The sequence below is a fragment of the Oreochromis aureus genome, linkage group 19 (genome assembly GCF_013358895.1).
Source record: "Oreochromis aureus strain Israel breed Guangdong linkage group 19, ZZ_aureus, whole genome shotgun sequence".
Lineage (NCBI taxonomy): Eukaryota > Metazoa > Chordata > Actinopteri > Cichliformes > Cichlidae > Oreochromis > Oreochromis aureus.
The window spans coordinates 10,898,325-10,913,233 of record NC_052960.1 but is presented as its reverse complement, the minus strand read 5'-3'; the positions used below and the strand labels follow the sequence as shown (position 1 = coordinate 10,913,233).

The following is a 14,909-nucleotide window of genomic DNA, read 5'->3' as shown; positions in this document are numbered from 1 at the left end:
TCTTCTTTTTTTCCCTTAAATATTAATAAATTGCTGCTGAATGTGTGAAATTTGGCCTGCTATAGTCCAGTCAATGTTTTTCATCTTTAGACACTGTGTAAAAATGACATTTAAAAAAAGAATGAAATAATTTGCAAATGACATTATATTAAAACTGAGAAAATTGATTGTTTTGTCAAAGGACATTTCCAATAAGGTGGGACAGGTGTTTATTGTGCTACCAACACTGTAAGCCTTCTGAAAGCCAAATCTTCCCACTGTTACTTGCTTCATGATTTCAGCTGGGCTCCTTTTTTCTGTTTTTCTGAGCTTACCCCATATTTCCATTGGTTTATCAGTCTGGACTATACATGTAGGCCGGTTTAGCACCCTGACTCTTACTAGGCTAAAAAACGATTGTCTGACCAAGATATCTGGATAACAGCAGATGTTGCTCCAAATATCATTCAGAATTAATGGTGTCTTTAACCTCAAGAAGCACCAATGTTTAGTCAGAGGTCAAACGACCCAGCTCAGTGAAGGCTACACTGATTCTGGATCACTTTTGATTTAGCCCTGAACTGTTTTCACTGACAAAGGATTCTGATCCCTTGCAGTGATGTCCACAACTTATACAGAGAAGCATGTTCAGATTCTCAAACAGTGAGACTCAAACAGTCTTAATGATAATGTTCAACTAGGTGTTTTTTTAGCTTTACAAAAGTTTTCAGTCAGTTGAAACTTTTTAAAAACTTGCTCCTCGCTTCACATTTGAAATGAGCTACTGTTGGAGATAATTGCACTTCTTTAACAGTAAAATTCACTTGAGACTACTACTTGAGAATGTTGTCGCATATTGTGACTATAATGTAAGAAAAGAACAAAAATAATGAGCTTACCCCCAGTCCCAGGCAGGCTGAAGGGCTTAAGGTCCTGCGCAAAGCTAGTCCAGAGTTGAAAATCAGCTTTCTGAGGGTCAGATCTGTACTCCTTTCTTCCGTGTTCTCCTTTCCAAACCACTTTTTTTTCACCCTGTTTTTTTTATTAACCCTTTTTGTTCTGTCCTTGCGACCTTTTTCTTTTTTTTGTACTTTCCTTCCCTCCTTTTCTCTATGTTTACCTCCGTGCTTGTTCTTCTCCCATTTCCCCCACTGGTCAAAAAGACTGATATGGTGTCATAATCAGGCAGAACAAAGACAAGTTTGTACAAATCTTCCCTTCTTGTTTAAGATGAACTAAATGCATTTTTATCTCTGATCACTAAGATACAGTATTTACTCCCTGCATCCACACAGACCAAGGACTCCATCATTCTGTCTCCCCTTAGAGTCTTTTCTTCCTCTGACACGCGATCGGCCTGTTTTCACTCTGTGACTCTGATGTGCTCTCCGGTTACTCTCAGGTAAGCACTCCACCGTCAGCTGTTGATGTATGAGCTGCTGTATTGGTTCAGTTGGTAGTGTAAAAGTGTACCAGCCATCAAAGACTTTCTCAAGGGCCTCCTGCATTATTCACTTTATCTAAAAGCACATACACAGAAAGGTGAACCAAGTAAAAGCCACACAGATATACAAAAGTACACAGAGAGACTCAAATAGCTTGGAGTTATATACAGGGTACATTTAAAATTCCAATTATTTGCATTATTTGAGCATGCGGCTTATAGGCTGCTTTCACTTTAGCAGCTGTTATTGTTTGGCTAATGATATTAAGAGCTACATGTGTATTATTACTTGATTTTAAGGCCCCAAATTATTAAAGATCATCGAACTTTAATTTGTTACACAGAATGCAGGCATGACAACATCCAATAAAAATCCAGATTTTTGCGGATCAAAATACTAAAAGATTCAAATCTCACTTTTTGTAGACTTCGTCTAATCATTTGTCATCATTTTCTTTTAAACAGTTGCCAATCTATCACATATTAATGTGTATATCAAACAAATTCAGTCCCTTTGGCCAAACTGAGAAAATATCCCTTTAGTAATTAGTGCATTGGCAGTCTACATTCTGCACTCTTACATGTTTGGATTATTAGCTCATAATAGTTCTTCCCATTATTATCTCTTGTACACAGAGAAACTGCTGTTTAATAAAAGTGGGGCAAAAAAAAAAATACTGATCATAGCAAATTCATACCTTTGACAACTTGAAATAGTTACATTTAAGTAGATATTATCTAAATTGTTTGTTCAATGCAACTGGTGCTTTAGCTGAAGCCCAGCGTGGAAACAGAATCAAGTGAAACACAGCATATTTCATGCTTAGAACAATATTTTGAGCCTTGGATCAGTTTTATTCGAATGCATTTTGGCACGTACCTGACCAGGATGATGTCCTGGGGGTCACTGACCCACGCCCTGTTTTATGCCCTGGCTCGTGTTACAGCTCATGTGATTAGTTGTGGGTCAACAACCCTCAGGACCACCTCTAACTGCACTAATGCCCGAGACTCTGCATCAGCTGTTTTTAGAACTGAAGAAGCCTCTTAGAAGGTGAAAGGGAGGTGAAAGGTCTTCACCAGCCAAAAATCTGTCCAGCTTCCTTTTTTTCAAGCACTCAAGAATAAAGGAAATTTAGAAAAACACCCAAAAGCCAGTACAAAGAAGAGACAGTTACATATGTTTATTAAATGTATTGCAGACATGTATTGCATCAAAACAGACACAAACTTTACTTTGTTCATTTTACAGTAGTAGCGCTATTAAAGGTGTGTGTTTGAGCCTTTCATGCTTTGTTCCATTGTAATGAGGATGTGTTACCACGGTGAGGCAGTGCTGCTTCAGTCTGATTGATCTGACATCTGACACTCAACTACTTGAAGTACAAAGGATCTCCCTGTTTTTGTCGGAAAGGTGGACAAATATAGCGAAGGTCATTTCTGACAACCTGAGTCTTTTTAGGCCTTGAACAAAATCTGGATTGTAGTCAGAACTATAAGGAAAATTACAGGTTAGCCTAAATTAGGTTGTGTTACTACCCTGTGTCCTTGAATGATATAAATCACCAGATCATTTTCCTGCAAAGGTAAGATTACTACAGATATTCTTTCCTGTAAAAGCTGTGCATTGGAAACTATTGTCACCAAAATGTACTTAAGAGTCAGTTTGTTCAATCAGGCATGATTAGCCCTGACAACATTGGAGTATCTCTATATATAAACTTAATGAATGTTACTCTATTAAGGTATGAAATGTAATGAAATGTTGCTCATTTGAGTGTAGTCTTAAGCATACTCAAGGGTAGAATTCCAGCAAAACAAATGTCTGTCTGCATTACTGAAGTGGAGAACATATTTATCTACTTATTTAAAAGCAACAAAAGAAATGTGTAGTGGTATATTTATTGTATATTATAATGCATATATAGGTGAATACTGTTATGACACACAAAATACATAATTTCACACAAAAATTGTAAAATTAATGCATGCTTAAATTCACAGTCATCTAAGTTTTAGGCTGCAGAATAAAAAGCCTAAAAAAACTGTTTCTTCATGATTTCAACAGAAGTTTCGTCTCTGAGAATTTCTGCAGAAATAACTCTGCCCTTCTACAGGCAGACAGAATCCTAATGAGCATGTGCAGAGTGACTCTAATCACTGTAGCTTGTTTCTTGTTTAAGGATTTGCCTGCCGTGCCCACCGACCACAGCCAGTTCCCATTTATAACCAGGGAAGTATAATGGTGTCATTATGTCAAAGCGAAAGTGATGCGCTTCGATGGACATCACCCGAATCCGGACATCACCCGAATCCGGACATCACCCGAAGGACTGCTGCGACATCGTTTCCATGACAACGGACGCTAAATTTTCCTTTAAGATGACGTATGTGAAAGCTTATGATGCGTTGAGCTTACACTTTTACCTTCGCATATTAATGTCAGACTGTAAACTTTATATAGTTTGTCCAATTTAATTTGATTTTTTTAAATTAAAACATATATAAAATATATATAGAAACATATATATAAAATATAGCTCAACATCGGGAAAAAATCAGCGTGTTGTATTCGCACTTTAGCTAATAAAGCATTACCGTTTAATTATTATTATATTAATAGTTCATACATTTTATTTTTTACAAAAAATAAATAAAACATGACCCTTATAATGACCCAAACAACAGAATACCGTTAAGTACACAGTAATCCAATCTTTATTCATCTGTTAAGCTCTAATCTATTATTATACTAATGGCGCTGTGCTTTTACCCAGCCTTAATTACCTAACTGATTAAAAAAATGTAAAAAGATGGCTTTTGTCTGTGATGAAGACCATCACAAATAAAGTTTTATAGAAAGAGATAAACGTAGGGGGGCGTGTCACCTGTCAGTGGTCACATGACCCGGAAAATGTGGGGCTTAATTCCTGTGTTGGACTGCTCCCAGCTGCTGCGCTTCTGCCCTTCGCAGTGCAAGCCCTTCGTCTTCCCCATCACGACCCCCGACCCTTGGGTGGACCCTCCTAAGCGCACCATGTCGGGTAAGAGACCGGCCGACTCTCTCAGACGTCACACTGACATCGGAACCCGGTCGCACCGGACCGGACCGGAGTTGAGCTGCGCGAACTGCATGCATCCTCCGAAATACCAACGCGTAGTTGTCAAACTCTGGAGCTTTAGAGCGGCTGCAGCACCCGCTCCCACGCTCATGTGGTGCACAGAAGTTGCGATTTAGTGGTTTAAATGGTTGTGTAGCCATAGAGTTAATTTGATGAGTTTCTGCAGAGGTTTGGACCAAAGTAAAGCTGGCGCTGGTGAAAAGCAGCACATCCGGTCACAAGCTTCAAAATCGGAGTAGTTTTAAGCGATTAAAAAGGTACAAAGGTACAAACAACTACGGATCTAACAAATCCGTAGTTTTTTAAAATTTCACCTTTATGTCAGACAACATTAGTCCACATAAAAAAACAAACTTAAAGCAGACGAAACTATCACAAAATATGCAGACACTTGTTACAATGTTTAGAAAAGCTGGAGGTATACCTTGTGTCTTATAACAGTCAAATCTCTTACTGTTGAATTTATTGACTCATTCAAACGGCACATAAATTTGTACATATGCCTCAGAAAGGCATGAAAAAGATTCTAAAAAAAATTCTAAATGCATCATGAAAAGACACCTGCAGTTTTTTCATTATGGCCTTACTGTAATTGTACAGTAATTTTAAAATAATCGGTCTTCAAACTTATGCCACTTTATATACACAAGAACAGCAGCAATAAGGATATTGAATACTCAGATGTGACATGCTTAGACCAAAATATAGCCTAAAATGACAGTTACTACTGTAGTTGCTCCCTATCAGCTAACATTTTTAGTCTTACATGATTGTTTAACTCGAATCAGTATGCCCATAGCTGATAAGCACATCTGGATTTCACGGGGTGGGCATGTGGGAATTCCCTGTGTTACCTCACCCACAATCATGATTGCATCATACAAACTGTAGTGAGTTGGATGAGTCTAGGACCAAGACTGAAAGCCAGCTGGTGGCATATTTACAGTACACAAATGTGAGTGGTTTTGGTATTTTATTTTTCACCAAAAGTTTGTACAACTACTTCTAGAGAAGCATGAGGCTGTATCCATGCACTGATCAAGCGTCTGTAGCCAGAAAACTTAACAAGTTTTGATCTGCAAATCTGCTTTTTGCATTTTTAGATATATTTTTTTCTTTTTCAGTGAAAATCAATGTACACACCACCACTTGCAAAATGTAATACCTGTTTTGAAGCCGTGTAAACCTTTTCAGTCTGCTTTTGATTGTTTTTATGGCTCGCCCTCCCCTCTACTCAAACAGGTAACAATTGTCTCTAGACTTTATCCGTCAGCGTGTTACGCAGGCTTTTATTTTCTTAGAAATACATTGTTAACTTCCTGTTTTTGTTCAATTAACTTCACTTCGTTTCTCAATGTGGACGTGCGCTGCTGTATGTAGGCTTGAAGTTGTCTCCTCCCCCTTCCTCTCAGTACACTAAAACGTCTTTAGTGTCTCTCTGTGTGTTACTATGAAAGTCTTAATGTGGCTAACGATTGAATATGGAAAACATAGTTATATAATTACTATTATAGTGTGTGCACAACACTGTAACACTAATAGTTAAATATGTAAGCAATATGTCTGCTTCTAGTACAGGTTACTCATGAAATAAGCAACTGCAACTCAAAGGTTCGGGATCACGTGTTCTTTAAAAGAAAGGCATACTTGTTTTCATCTAATATAATCATTGCACATTGTTTGCAACATTTCTGATTAGTTTATATCATATAAAGACAAATGTGATTTTCGTGAACAAAGCAGGCTTTTGAGCAGACTTCACATTTTGAACTGGGTAATCATCATTCTTCACATCATACCTAGAGGTCATGAGGCTTCATGTAGCCATGTTTAACCCTGTGAGAATGCAACACATGCTTCCTGTACTGCCCTGTAGGTGAGAGGAGCCTTTCTTGCACGCTGAAACAGTCTGCTTAGAATTCTTTGAATAAGATCTTAGCAACTGTACAACACAGCCACGTGGGTCAGGTTTCCCAGAAGCCCCCCGACAGCTCATACGTTCAGCTTGATAAATGCTCTCAGCTGGCTCCAGGCCTGCTTTCACTCGACATTGCTTGCCCCCTGTGGTTGCTAATTTATCCTCTGGGGACTCATCATACGCTGACCTTTGCATAACTGGTTTTAGGATGAATAAAATTCGATAAAATTAATTGTATTGATGCAGGAGATTACCGTAATTGCAGAAGGGGATCATGAGGCTTCAATTGATGTCTGCTTTAGAGGAAAAGTGGAAGCGGGGCCACGGGTTTAGTTGGTTTTACTCAAAATTAGTAATACTGCTTCTATTAGCAGTAATTTTTTATATACTTTTATGTAAATGTTGTGGTGAAAAGGGAAGCTTTTTAAGGCCTTCACTAGAAAAGAAAACAGAATCTTAAGAAACTAAAGAAAATAAAGCGAAATGAAATGCAGTCTGCAATGATAATTCACCTCTTACTTAATTTAATACAGAGCTGAATGAAAAGACCTGTGGGACCTGCTGTTGACACCTTTAGGTTTAAAATAAAATTCACTTTTTCCAGTCTTTTTGCAGAGAGATGGTATTTAAGACATTCATATTTAAAGCTGTCAGAATGTATAAAGGTTTTTAGCCTGTGACTGAAAGACACAGGAAGTTATGGCAGTAATGTTATGACGTGTTATTCATCTGGCTCAGTGTCTGAATGTGTGTGTTTCCCCAAACAGACCAAGCTTTTGTGACACTGGCTACAAATGACAGCTATGCAAAGGGAGCGATGGTCCTCGGCCAGTCATTACGAAGCCACAACACAACCAGGAAGCTGGTCGCTTTTGTGGGGCCACATGTTGCAGAACCTTGCAGGTAATGGCATCAGCTGTTTAGCCATTCCCGGAGGATAAGAGGTGACATACGTGCTGATGTAAATCATACCGTCTGCTTTATAGAGATGTGCTGCGCTCCATTTTTGATGAGGTGCATGTGGTGGACGTGATGGATTCAGGCGATTTGGCTCACCTGGCCTTGATGAAGCGTCCGGACCTGGGGGTGACATTCACCAAACTGCACTGCTGGACGCTCACGCAGTACAGCAAGTGTGTGTTCATGGACGCTGACACACTGGTGAGAAAGAGATCTGTTAACGGCACAAAAACCACACAGCATTGGCTCTTTTTTGTAGCGATGTAAAGACACAGCAGACATCTAAAATGCTTTTCCTTCTCAAACCTCTCCCGTTTTCATCAATTATTCTTAATACATCTCTATTTATGCACTCAGGTGCTGTCCAACATAGATGAACTCTTTGAGAGAGAGGAGTTATCTGCAGCTCCAGATCCTGGTTGGCCAGATTGTTTCAACTCTGGGGTATTTGTCTTCAGACCATCCAATGAGACCCACGAGAAGCTCATCACATTCTGTGGTGAAAATGGCAGCTTTGATGGCAAGTGAATCTGTGTAAATACATCCAAACATACTATTGTCTACAGTGAAAAGTAAGGGCCAGCTGTGGTCCTTTTTGTCTTATCATGCTTAAACTATAACAGCTAACCTGCAGATAAAAAGTTTACAATTTCCATTATTTAACCTGCTAATCAGCAAATTATAACACAGTAAAGGTGATGAGAGCTATTTCCTTATTGCTGTAGTTATTTGCTCATCAAGCAAAAGGATTGGCATCGAATGGCAATCCTGAAGCAAATCTCTGGGAATCATGAATATCTGTATAAATCATTGCTGCAATATATCAAGTAGCTGTTAACAACTTATGTGGTTGAGATCACTGTTCCTGGCACCATGATAGGAAAAAAAATATTTATATTTTTCAGTAAAATTGGTTTCCAAATATCTCCTTAGTGGCCTCTAGGCAGCCTTTTGTGGGAATGGCTGGTGGTGTTCAGTGTGAACACTAAACACTCTCATCTCTTGAAAGTTATAGGAACTCGGACTTATCTGTCCACAGAATGACTCGTTGCAGAGGGTTTCTTTGAATAAACAAGTTTGAGTATCTGAATAAACTGTGGTTTCTTTTAAAAGCCCTGGTTATATTTGGACAGTGTACGCATGAACGTGATGGAAAATGGCACCAGAATAAGTGTTTTCAGCATAGTTTAAGTTCGAAGAAAGTTTTGTTACTTTTATTTTACCATGTCGTATCAGGAAGTCCCGTATCAAAATCAATGATTTAGCAACCAAAGCAGTTCCCAAATTAATAAAAAACAAAAACAAATCAAGTGGACGAAAGATCAAAGCTACTTCTATGATCAGAATTGATTCTGTGACTCAGTAAGTAGCTAAATCATAGAAATCTAAAAAAGTTTTTGCCATATGTTGTTACTCATTGCATCTTCGCACAGCGTTGTCAGCACACCCTTTCAGCTTCTATTTTTACATGTCAGATAGGACACAGCCTGTGGGAATGTACAGAATGCAATGGTGGTGGTGGGTATTCTGGTATCTACTATAGTGTGTGTGTGGATTACAGCGGTGAGAGAACAGCGGTCGGATGAGGTGAAAATGCCAGAAACTGAAGAACATCTTTATCCTTGATTAGAAAGACACTAAATTAAAAGTATCAAATGCTCTTTTCAAGTCATTTTTCTGCTATCACTAATATAAAGACTATTGTGTATTTTTGATCACTGTCTATCTCTCATTGTGCTCCGTTATATCGTGAAGTGTATTTGATAATGTTTGTCTGCTTGTCTTTGTCTTCAGGTGGGGATCAGGGAGTTCTCAACAGTTACTTTAACACCTGGGCGACAGCAGATATTTCCAAACACCTTCCCTTTATCTACAACCTCAGCAGCATTGCCATCTACTCCTACCTACCAGCTTTCAAACAGTTAGTATGCAAGCACATGCACACAGTTTCTCTTTGGAAACTACAGAAATTAGTAGATGTGAACATGTGAGGAAATACTGAATGCACTCATTATGTGGTTCAGGTGACATAAAACTTCCTCAAGGTCAGTTCAAAGGCCTTGTGTTTGTTTGTGTGTCAGTGGGTGGGTGTTAAATTTCAAGAAGCCACTGAAACAGATCGCTAGGTTTACCAAAACCTGGCTCGAATAAGAGGAACTAGAGCAGCTGTATATGCTGTTTCATTTAAATCGAAACCGTATGTGTCCTTTTGGAGGAGATTGGTGGATGTAGTGTGTCGTCATGATTCATATCTTTGGATTTACAAATGTAATTGTTGTTTAGTAGTTTTATAGGAATGTGGCAAGAAACTGTTGCAGGATGTGTGTCATGCAGCTTTTAAATACACACTTTAGAATCCATTGGTCATTCTTCGATCAGCAGTCACATTATCAATAAACATCTAGTTCTATTAGCGGCCATAGATGTCCTAACACGACATAACTCCATCATGCTGGTTTGAATCTTGGGGTAAACCCTCTCATTGCTTGATATTTCTCCTGTTCTCATCCAAGTCAATTTTTTTCTCCTCTTCTAGAGGTTCCACTATCAATAGGTCTGATTACAATAATGTTTTTTCACTTTTTAGGTCCCTGTTGAGAGTTTACATGAACAGCTAACTGTCAGTCTGTTGCTTAATGACTTTTAAACCTGTGAAAATAATTAGGGACTTTTTTCTCTTGAATTTAAGAATAGTGACTTAAGAGTACCCTTAAGTCACTTCTTCATTGCTTCATTTCAAAACCACTGTTGAAGCAATACACAGAAGCAAAGCTGTGTTCATGTCCAAAGAGTTAGAAAGTAAGAAAGAGAAAGAAATGGAGGTTGACTCAAACTGGTTTGCAGTATGACTAAACTGGATCATTCCCACTTTTAAAAAATCCTACTGGAGTTCACAAATGCTCTGGACAAATTATCACTGTACTTTTGTACAGTGATAATTTTAATTCAGCCCCTCAAAATAAACGTCTTCTTCTTGTCCTCCTTTGTCAGCAAAGCCACAGTTTCGATGTTCACAACATCTTATCCCTAGCATCCTCTTCTCCCACATCAATTCTCTGCATGTTCTCCTTCACTATATCCATTAACCCCTTTTGAGATTTTCCTCTTTACCTCCTGCATTGCAGCTCCATATCCATCATCCTTTGTCCAGTATAGCCACTATCCCTCGTCTGCACATGCCTCTCTAACTTTGAGCTGTTCCTCTGATGTAATCATCCGTAATCTTTTGCATTCTGGTCATTTCCAGAATTGACAGGAAATAATCTCATGCTGTAAACTGTAGTTTGTGTGTTGCAAATTTGGTGCAACATTCTAATTTGGACATAGGTGTGAATGTGAGTGTCAACGGTTGTCTGTCTCTCTGTGCTAGACTACTGATCTCTCACAACCCTCCATCCCAACTGGGATAGTCTCCAGCATCCCCATGACTCTGATAAGAATAAGTGGAAGAGAATGGATGGATGGATGGATGCATGGATGGATGAATGGCTGGATGGATGCATGGATGGATGCATGGAAGGATGAATGGATGGATGGATGGATGGATGCATGGATGGATGGATGGATGAAGTGTTTAGAGCCCTCTTGCTGCATGTTTCTCTCGCTCTCCTTTCCCCCTCTCACGGTCTTCTGTTTGTTTGCACAGGTACGGCCAAGGCGCGAAGGTGGTGCACTTCCTGGGCAAAGTGAAACCGTGGAACTACTCCTACGATGCTCAGAGCGGCGAGGTCAAAGGTCAGTCCTCACCTGACCCCTGCGTGCTGCACCCTGACTATCTCCTGATGTGGTGGCAGGTGTACACCAAATCTGTGCTGCCTTTACTGCAGAAGGCCTACGGAGACACTCCCTTCCTCAGCGGCTTTATAGAGCAGAGCGATGAGGTATGTTAACGGTTTGTGTGTCTTGGGTGTGGCTGGTGGGAATCTGATGAAACATTAATGACTATGAATGTATGTGATTTTAGGTGTTGTTGCATGTTGCATAATCAGCATTTCCTGACTGTTTCGAAACTTCTAATTGCATAGCAACTCTTCTTTATATTGCACATATCTTTTAAGTGTGAAATTCCGTCATGTTGAGCAATTACCAAATCTTTCAATTTTTTCAATTTCTTGTAAAACTGCATTTAAAATGCTAGGTTTAGTCATAATAGTGATAGTAAATAAAAGCTGATTGGTTCCGCATTCCTCAGCACCAGACGATGTCTGTCACTGCTGACTTTGTCATCCTCTCAGCAGTGCCACAACTGCATGAATAGCTTACTGTCATCAGTGAGCTGTGCTGGGACCTTCAGCAACTGTTTAACACAGAATAGCAGGAAGTTGCCGTGCAGTCTGTAAGTCACAGCACTGTAGTGAAATAGCTCTGTCACAAAGGAAGGCTGCCAAAAGCCTGTGGCTTTGCCCAACACCCTGAAGCTGTGCCATATTGTGTCACATTTACATGTTTATACAGACAAGCAGGAGGAGAAAGGGAATTTTCCATTTGCTATGACTAACTTTTTAAGACTATAGTGGTGTAGTTCTTTAGGTCTGGACTCGGATCTGTTTTATTTGACATTTTTATAGAAGACTTTAAATGATGAGTAGAAATTCGACGCAATTTTTGATCCAGCTGCATTAATGACAGTATCAAGAAATCTCACTAAAAAGTGATTAGAATGCATGTTTACAGTTTGATATTTGAAGATTTTTCTCTTCATACTCATAATTGTGTATCTATGAGTATTGTATTTTGAAAGGATTATGATTTGTAAAAAAAAACACAAAACAAAACTAAATTAAGGGGAATAAACTGATTGGAGACTGTTGTGAATCAGGAAACAACTTCTGGTATTAAAATATTTGTTTAAGTTATAAATTCTACCTGATTCTTCCACCTGATACAGTTTATTAATTGCGCATCCAGCATCTAGAGCTGTTTATTTTTATAGTGTTATGATAAATTATCTCGGAAAATAGTACTACTCTTATCTTCTGCAAAATGTCTCGTTTATATTTTTACTGTCCTTAAGAAATGCCTGCACGTACCGAACGCGTCTCAAGGCCAGAAAAGAGCAAATTCCTCTGTGAGGTAATTCCAGCGGAGCATGGCCGGGCTTGAGGAAAGCAGTCCTTATAAAGTATTGCTCTAGTTTCACTTAATGATTCATTCATTCTCTCTCCATGTCATGCAGGGTAAGCTTCACGAGGATGTAAGAGAGGAGTCGGTGTCCTCTCCTCCTTCTGTGCCTCAGAAAATTTCATCGGAGGAGCGGAAGCAGCGCTGGGAAGCGGGCCAGATCGACTACATGGGTGACGACTCGTTTGCCAACATCGAGGAAAAACTTAACTCTTTCCTAAAGTAGTGGGCGACCGAGGGAGCGTGATGGACACCGGTTGAAGCTCTGTGAGGTTGGGTGGGGGTGGAAGGTGGGAGTGTAAACCACCACTCAGTGAATCACAGGGGCTTGATTGGCAGGTGACTGGATGAATGCTTCTGAGCAAATTTCGGTCTCCACCTCTGCATCCTGTTAGTGTGTAGAGAGTTAAGTGTGACAAAAACAAAATTCCCATGCACTCCACCTTCCACTTTTTTTTCCTCTTAAAGGAAAAATTGGACATTTTAGGATAAATTACTTTCTTTCTAAGAGTTAGGGGAGAAGATTCATGTAAAGTGTGAAGTTATAGCAGCAGCTGACCAACTAACTCCCTTAGCACAGAGACTGCAAATAGTCGTTATTATCCCTCACCTAAGTGCTGTGTATATTCTGAGATGTAATTTAGTTGCATAGCTAACAGTACAAAATATATATAGAGAGAGATATTTTAAAGAATCCTAGAGATGTGTACTGTGTATCTGGAGTATTACAGTATAGTAGTATAATGGAGTATTTGTTATGTTGAAAAAAACAAAGCTTAAGCCAGTATTTTCACTGATCCCTTACATTAGCAATGGAAGACAGAGGTTGTGGACCTCAGCTTCACCCCATGCAAACATTTTAAAAGTCTGGGTAGAGACTGAACATGTATTAGTTTGTATAAACTGTCTTTGGACATGCTTTTTACAACTGAAATTAAAAATTTTAATTTTTTTCCCTCCTATTTACCTGCGCAAGGTTATGTGACCCAATTGCCAAGCGATGTATCGAGTTCTGAGGTCACAAATATTGAGTGGAAGCTGCTAGTCTGTGTCCAAAGTTAACAAAGACTAGCGATCGATTAGAAACTCTCTACAAAAGTGTAAAGAAACAACAGTTCTGTTTTATAACCTGTAACGTATCAAACTATTTTCCTGGCCAAGCACCTTGAGCCACATAAATACATAAACGCTGATTTTTATTTTTTAGTGTTCACAGATGAATTTTATGATGAATAAATGAGCTGCAATCGATGAACCTCCAGGTGCTGGTTGGTCAGTTGTGCTTTGGCTGTTTCTCCAGCTCGAGTCTTCATGCTAAGCGAGGTTATCCAGCTGTGTGGAGCAAATCCTCTCACCAAACTCTTGACAAGAAAGGAAAAAACCTGTAGCTACTTCCTAAAATGTCTGTTCCTTTTAAGTGCACCTGTTGAAAACGGGACTCACAGTTCCGAGTCTTCCTGATCTTTGGAAAATCCGAGCAGCTCAGCAGAAATGCAGTCGCTTTAGGATTTTTCCGTCTATCCTACCTGCAATAAACCTCTCTGTCTAAACCACTTTAAAGCAGATATGCAGACAGCTGTTACAATCCCGCTTTACATGACAGTTCACCTCACTGGAGTGCACAGATGAGCGTTCCTGTCTGTGCCTCTGAGACTCACCAGCTCCCTGTGACTTCAGCTTTGTGTTGTCTGGTATCGTATTAGGGCTAGGTGTGTTGTGTTGTATTTGCATGGCACAGAGTTAAAACATGGATCAGTAATGAGGTGCTTCCACCCGCATCTTCTGTTAACAGTCAGGTTTGTCTTGTGTTTTCGTGGGATTGAACTGTAGCGCACTCCTCAGACATGTTACCGTCCATCCGTCTCCTGCATGTATGTCCCTGTCAAACTTGCATCAGTGCGTCTGTGCCATTAACTGGGTTTAATTTCTTTACTTCCTTTCTGTAGTGTAACCAGCTGCCTTATTGCTGTTCACTGTTTACAAAACCTCACTTACTGTAACTGCTGCTAGTGGCACAACGGATTGAACGTTGACTCCGTCCCTTGCTGTTGCCAATACCCTCTTTGCTTCAATCCTGCCGAGTGCCCCTCAAAACGGTTACCCACAGCTGTTAAGTAAAACACTCCTGAAACAAGCTGGCAAGGTTGAGGGAGAAGTCCATATGTAGCTTTTTGGGTTTCAATTGTAGTGACGTGAGTTAGTGCACATCTGTCCTGTTTCCCAGCTGTTAGCTGTACATCCCTCTGAAAGCTCAAATAAAAAAAAAAAAAAAAAAAACACCTTTAATCCACCTCTTGTGTTTATTAATTTTTACTGTACTTGTGGTTGGATGTAGTGCTGCAACTGTGCTATTTGATTTCTGTCA

The 14,909-nt window shown here is 39.5% G+C and overlaps 1 protein-coding gene across 1 annotated transcript; it reads left to right on the top strand.

Moving 5' to 3' along the window:
• Nucleotides 1-4,330: 4,330 nt before the first annotated feature.
• gyg1a (glycogenin 1a) lies at nucleotides 4,331-14,834 on the top strand. The gene is made up of 7 exons (XM_031737014.2): nucleotides 4,331-4,467; nucleotides 7,231-7,366; nucleotides 7,450-7,624; nucleotides 7,781-7,943; nucleotides 9,218-9,344; nucleotides 11,070-11,304; nucleotides 12,600-14,834. The coding sequence occupies exons 1-7, from the start codon at nucleotides 4,338-4,340 to the stop codon at nucleotides 12,768-12,770; spliced, it is 1,137 nt and encodes a 378-aa protein (XP_031592874.2). The 5' UTR covers nucleotides 4,331-4,337; the 3' UTR covers nucleotides 12,771-14,834.
• Nucleotides 14,835-14,909: the final 75 nt, after the last annotated feature.

Excerpts from the sequence above, each read along its gene's own strand:
- gyg1a (XM_031737014.2), top strand. The coding sequence starts at position 4,338 with ATGTGGGGCTTAATTCCTGTGTTGGACTGCTCCCAGCTGCTGCGCTTC. Across the intron at positions 4,468-7,230 it reads TCCTAAGCGCACCATGTCGG|ACCAAGCTTTTGTGACACTG; the intron begins GTAAGAGACCGG and ends TTCCCCAAACAG. Across the intron at positions 7,367-7,449 it reads CATGTTGCAGAACCTTGCAG|AGATGTGCTGCGCTCCATTT; the intron begins GTAATGGCATCA and ends TCTGCTTTATAG.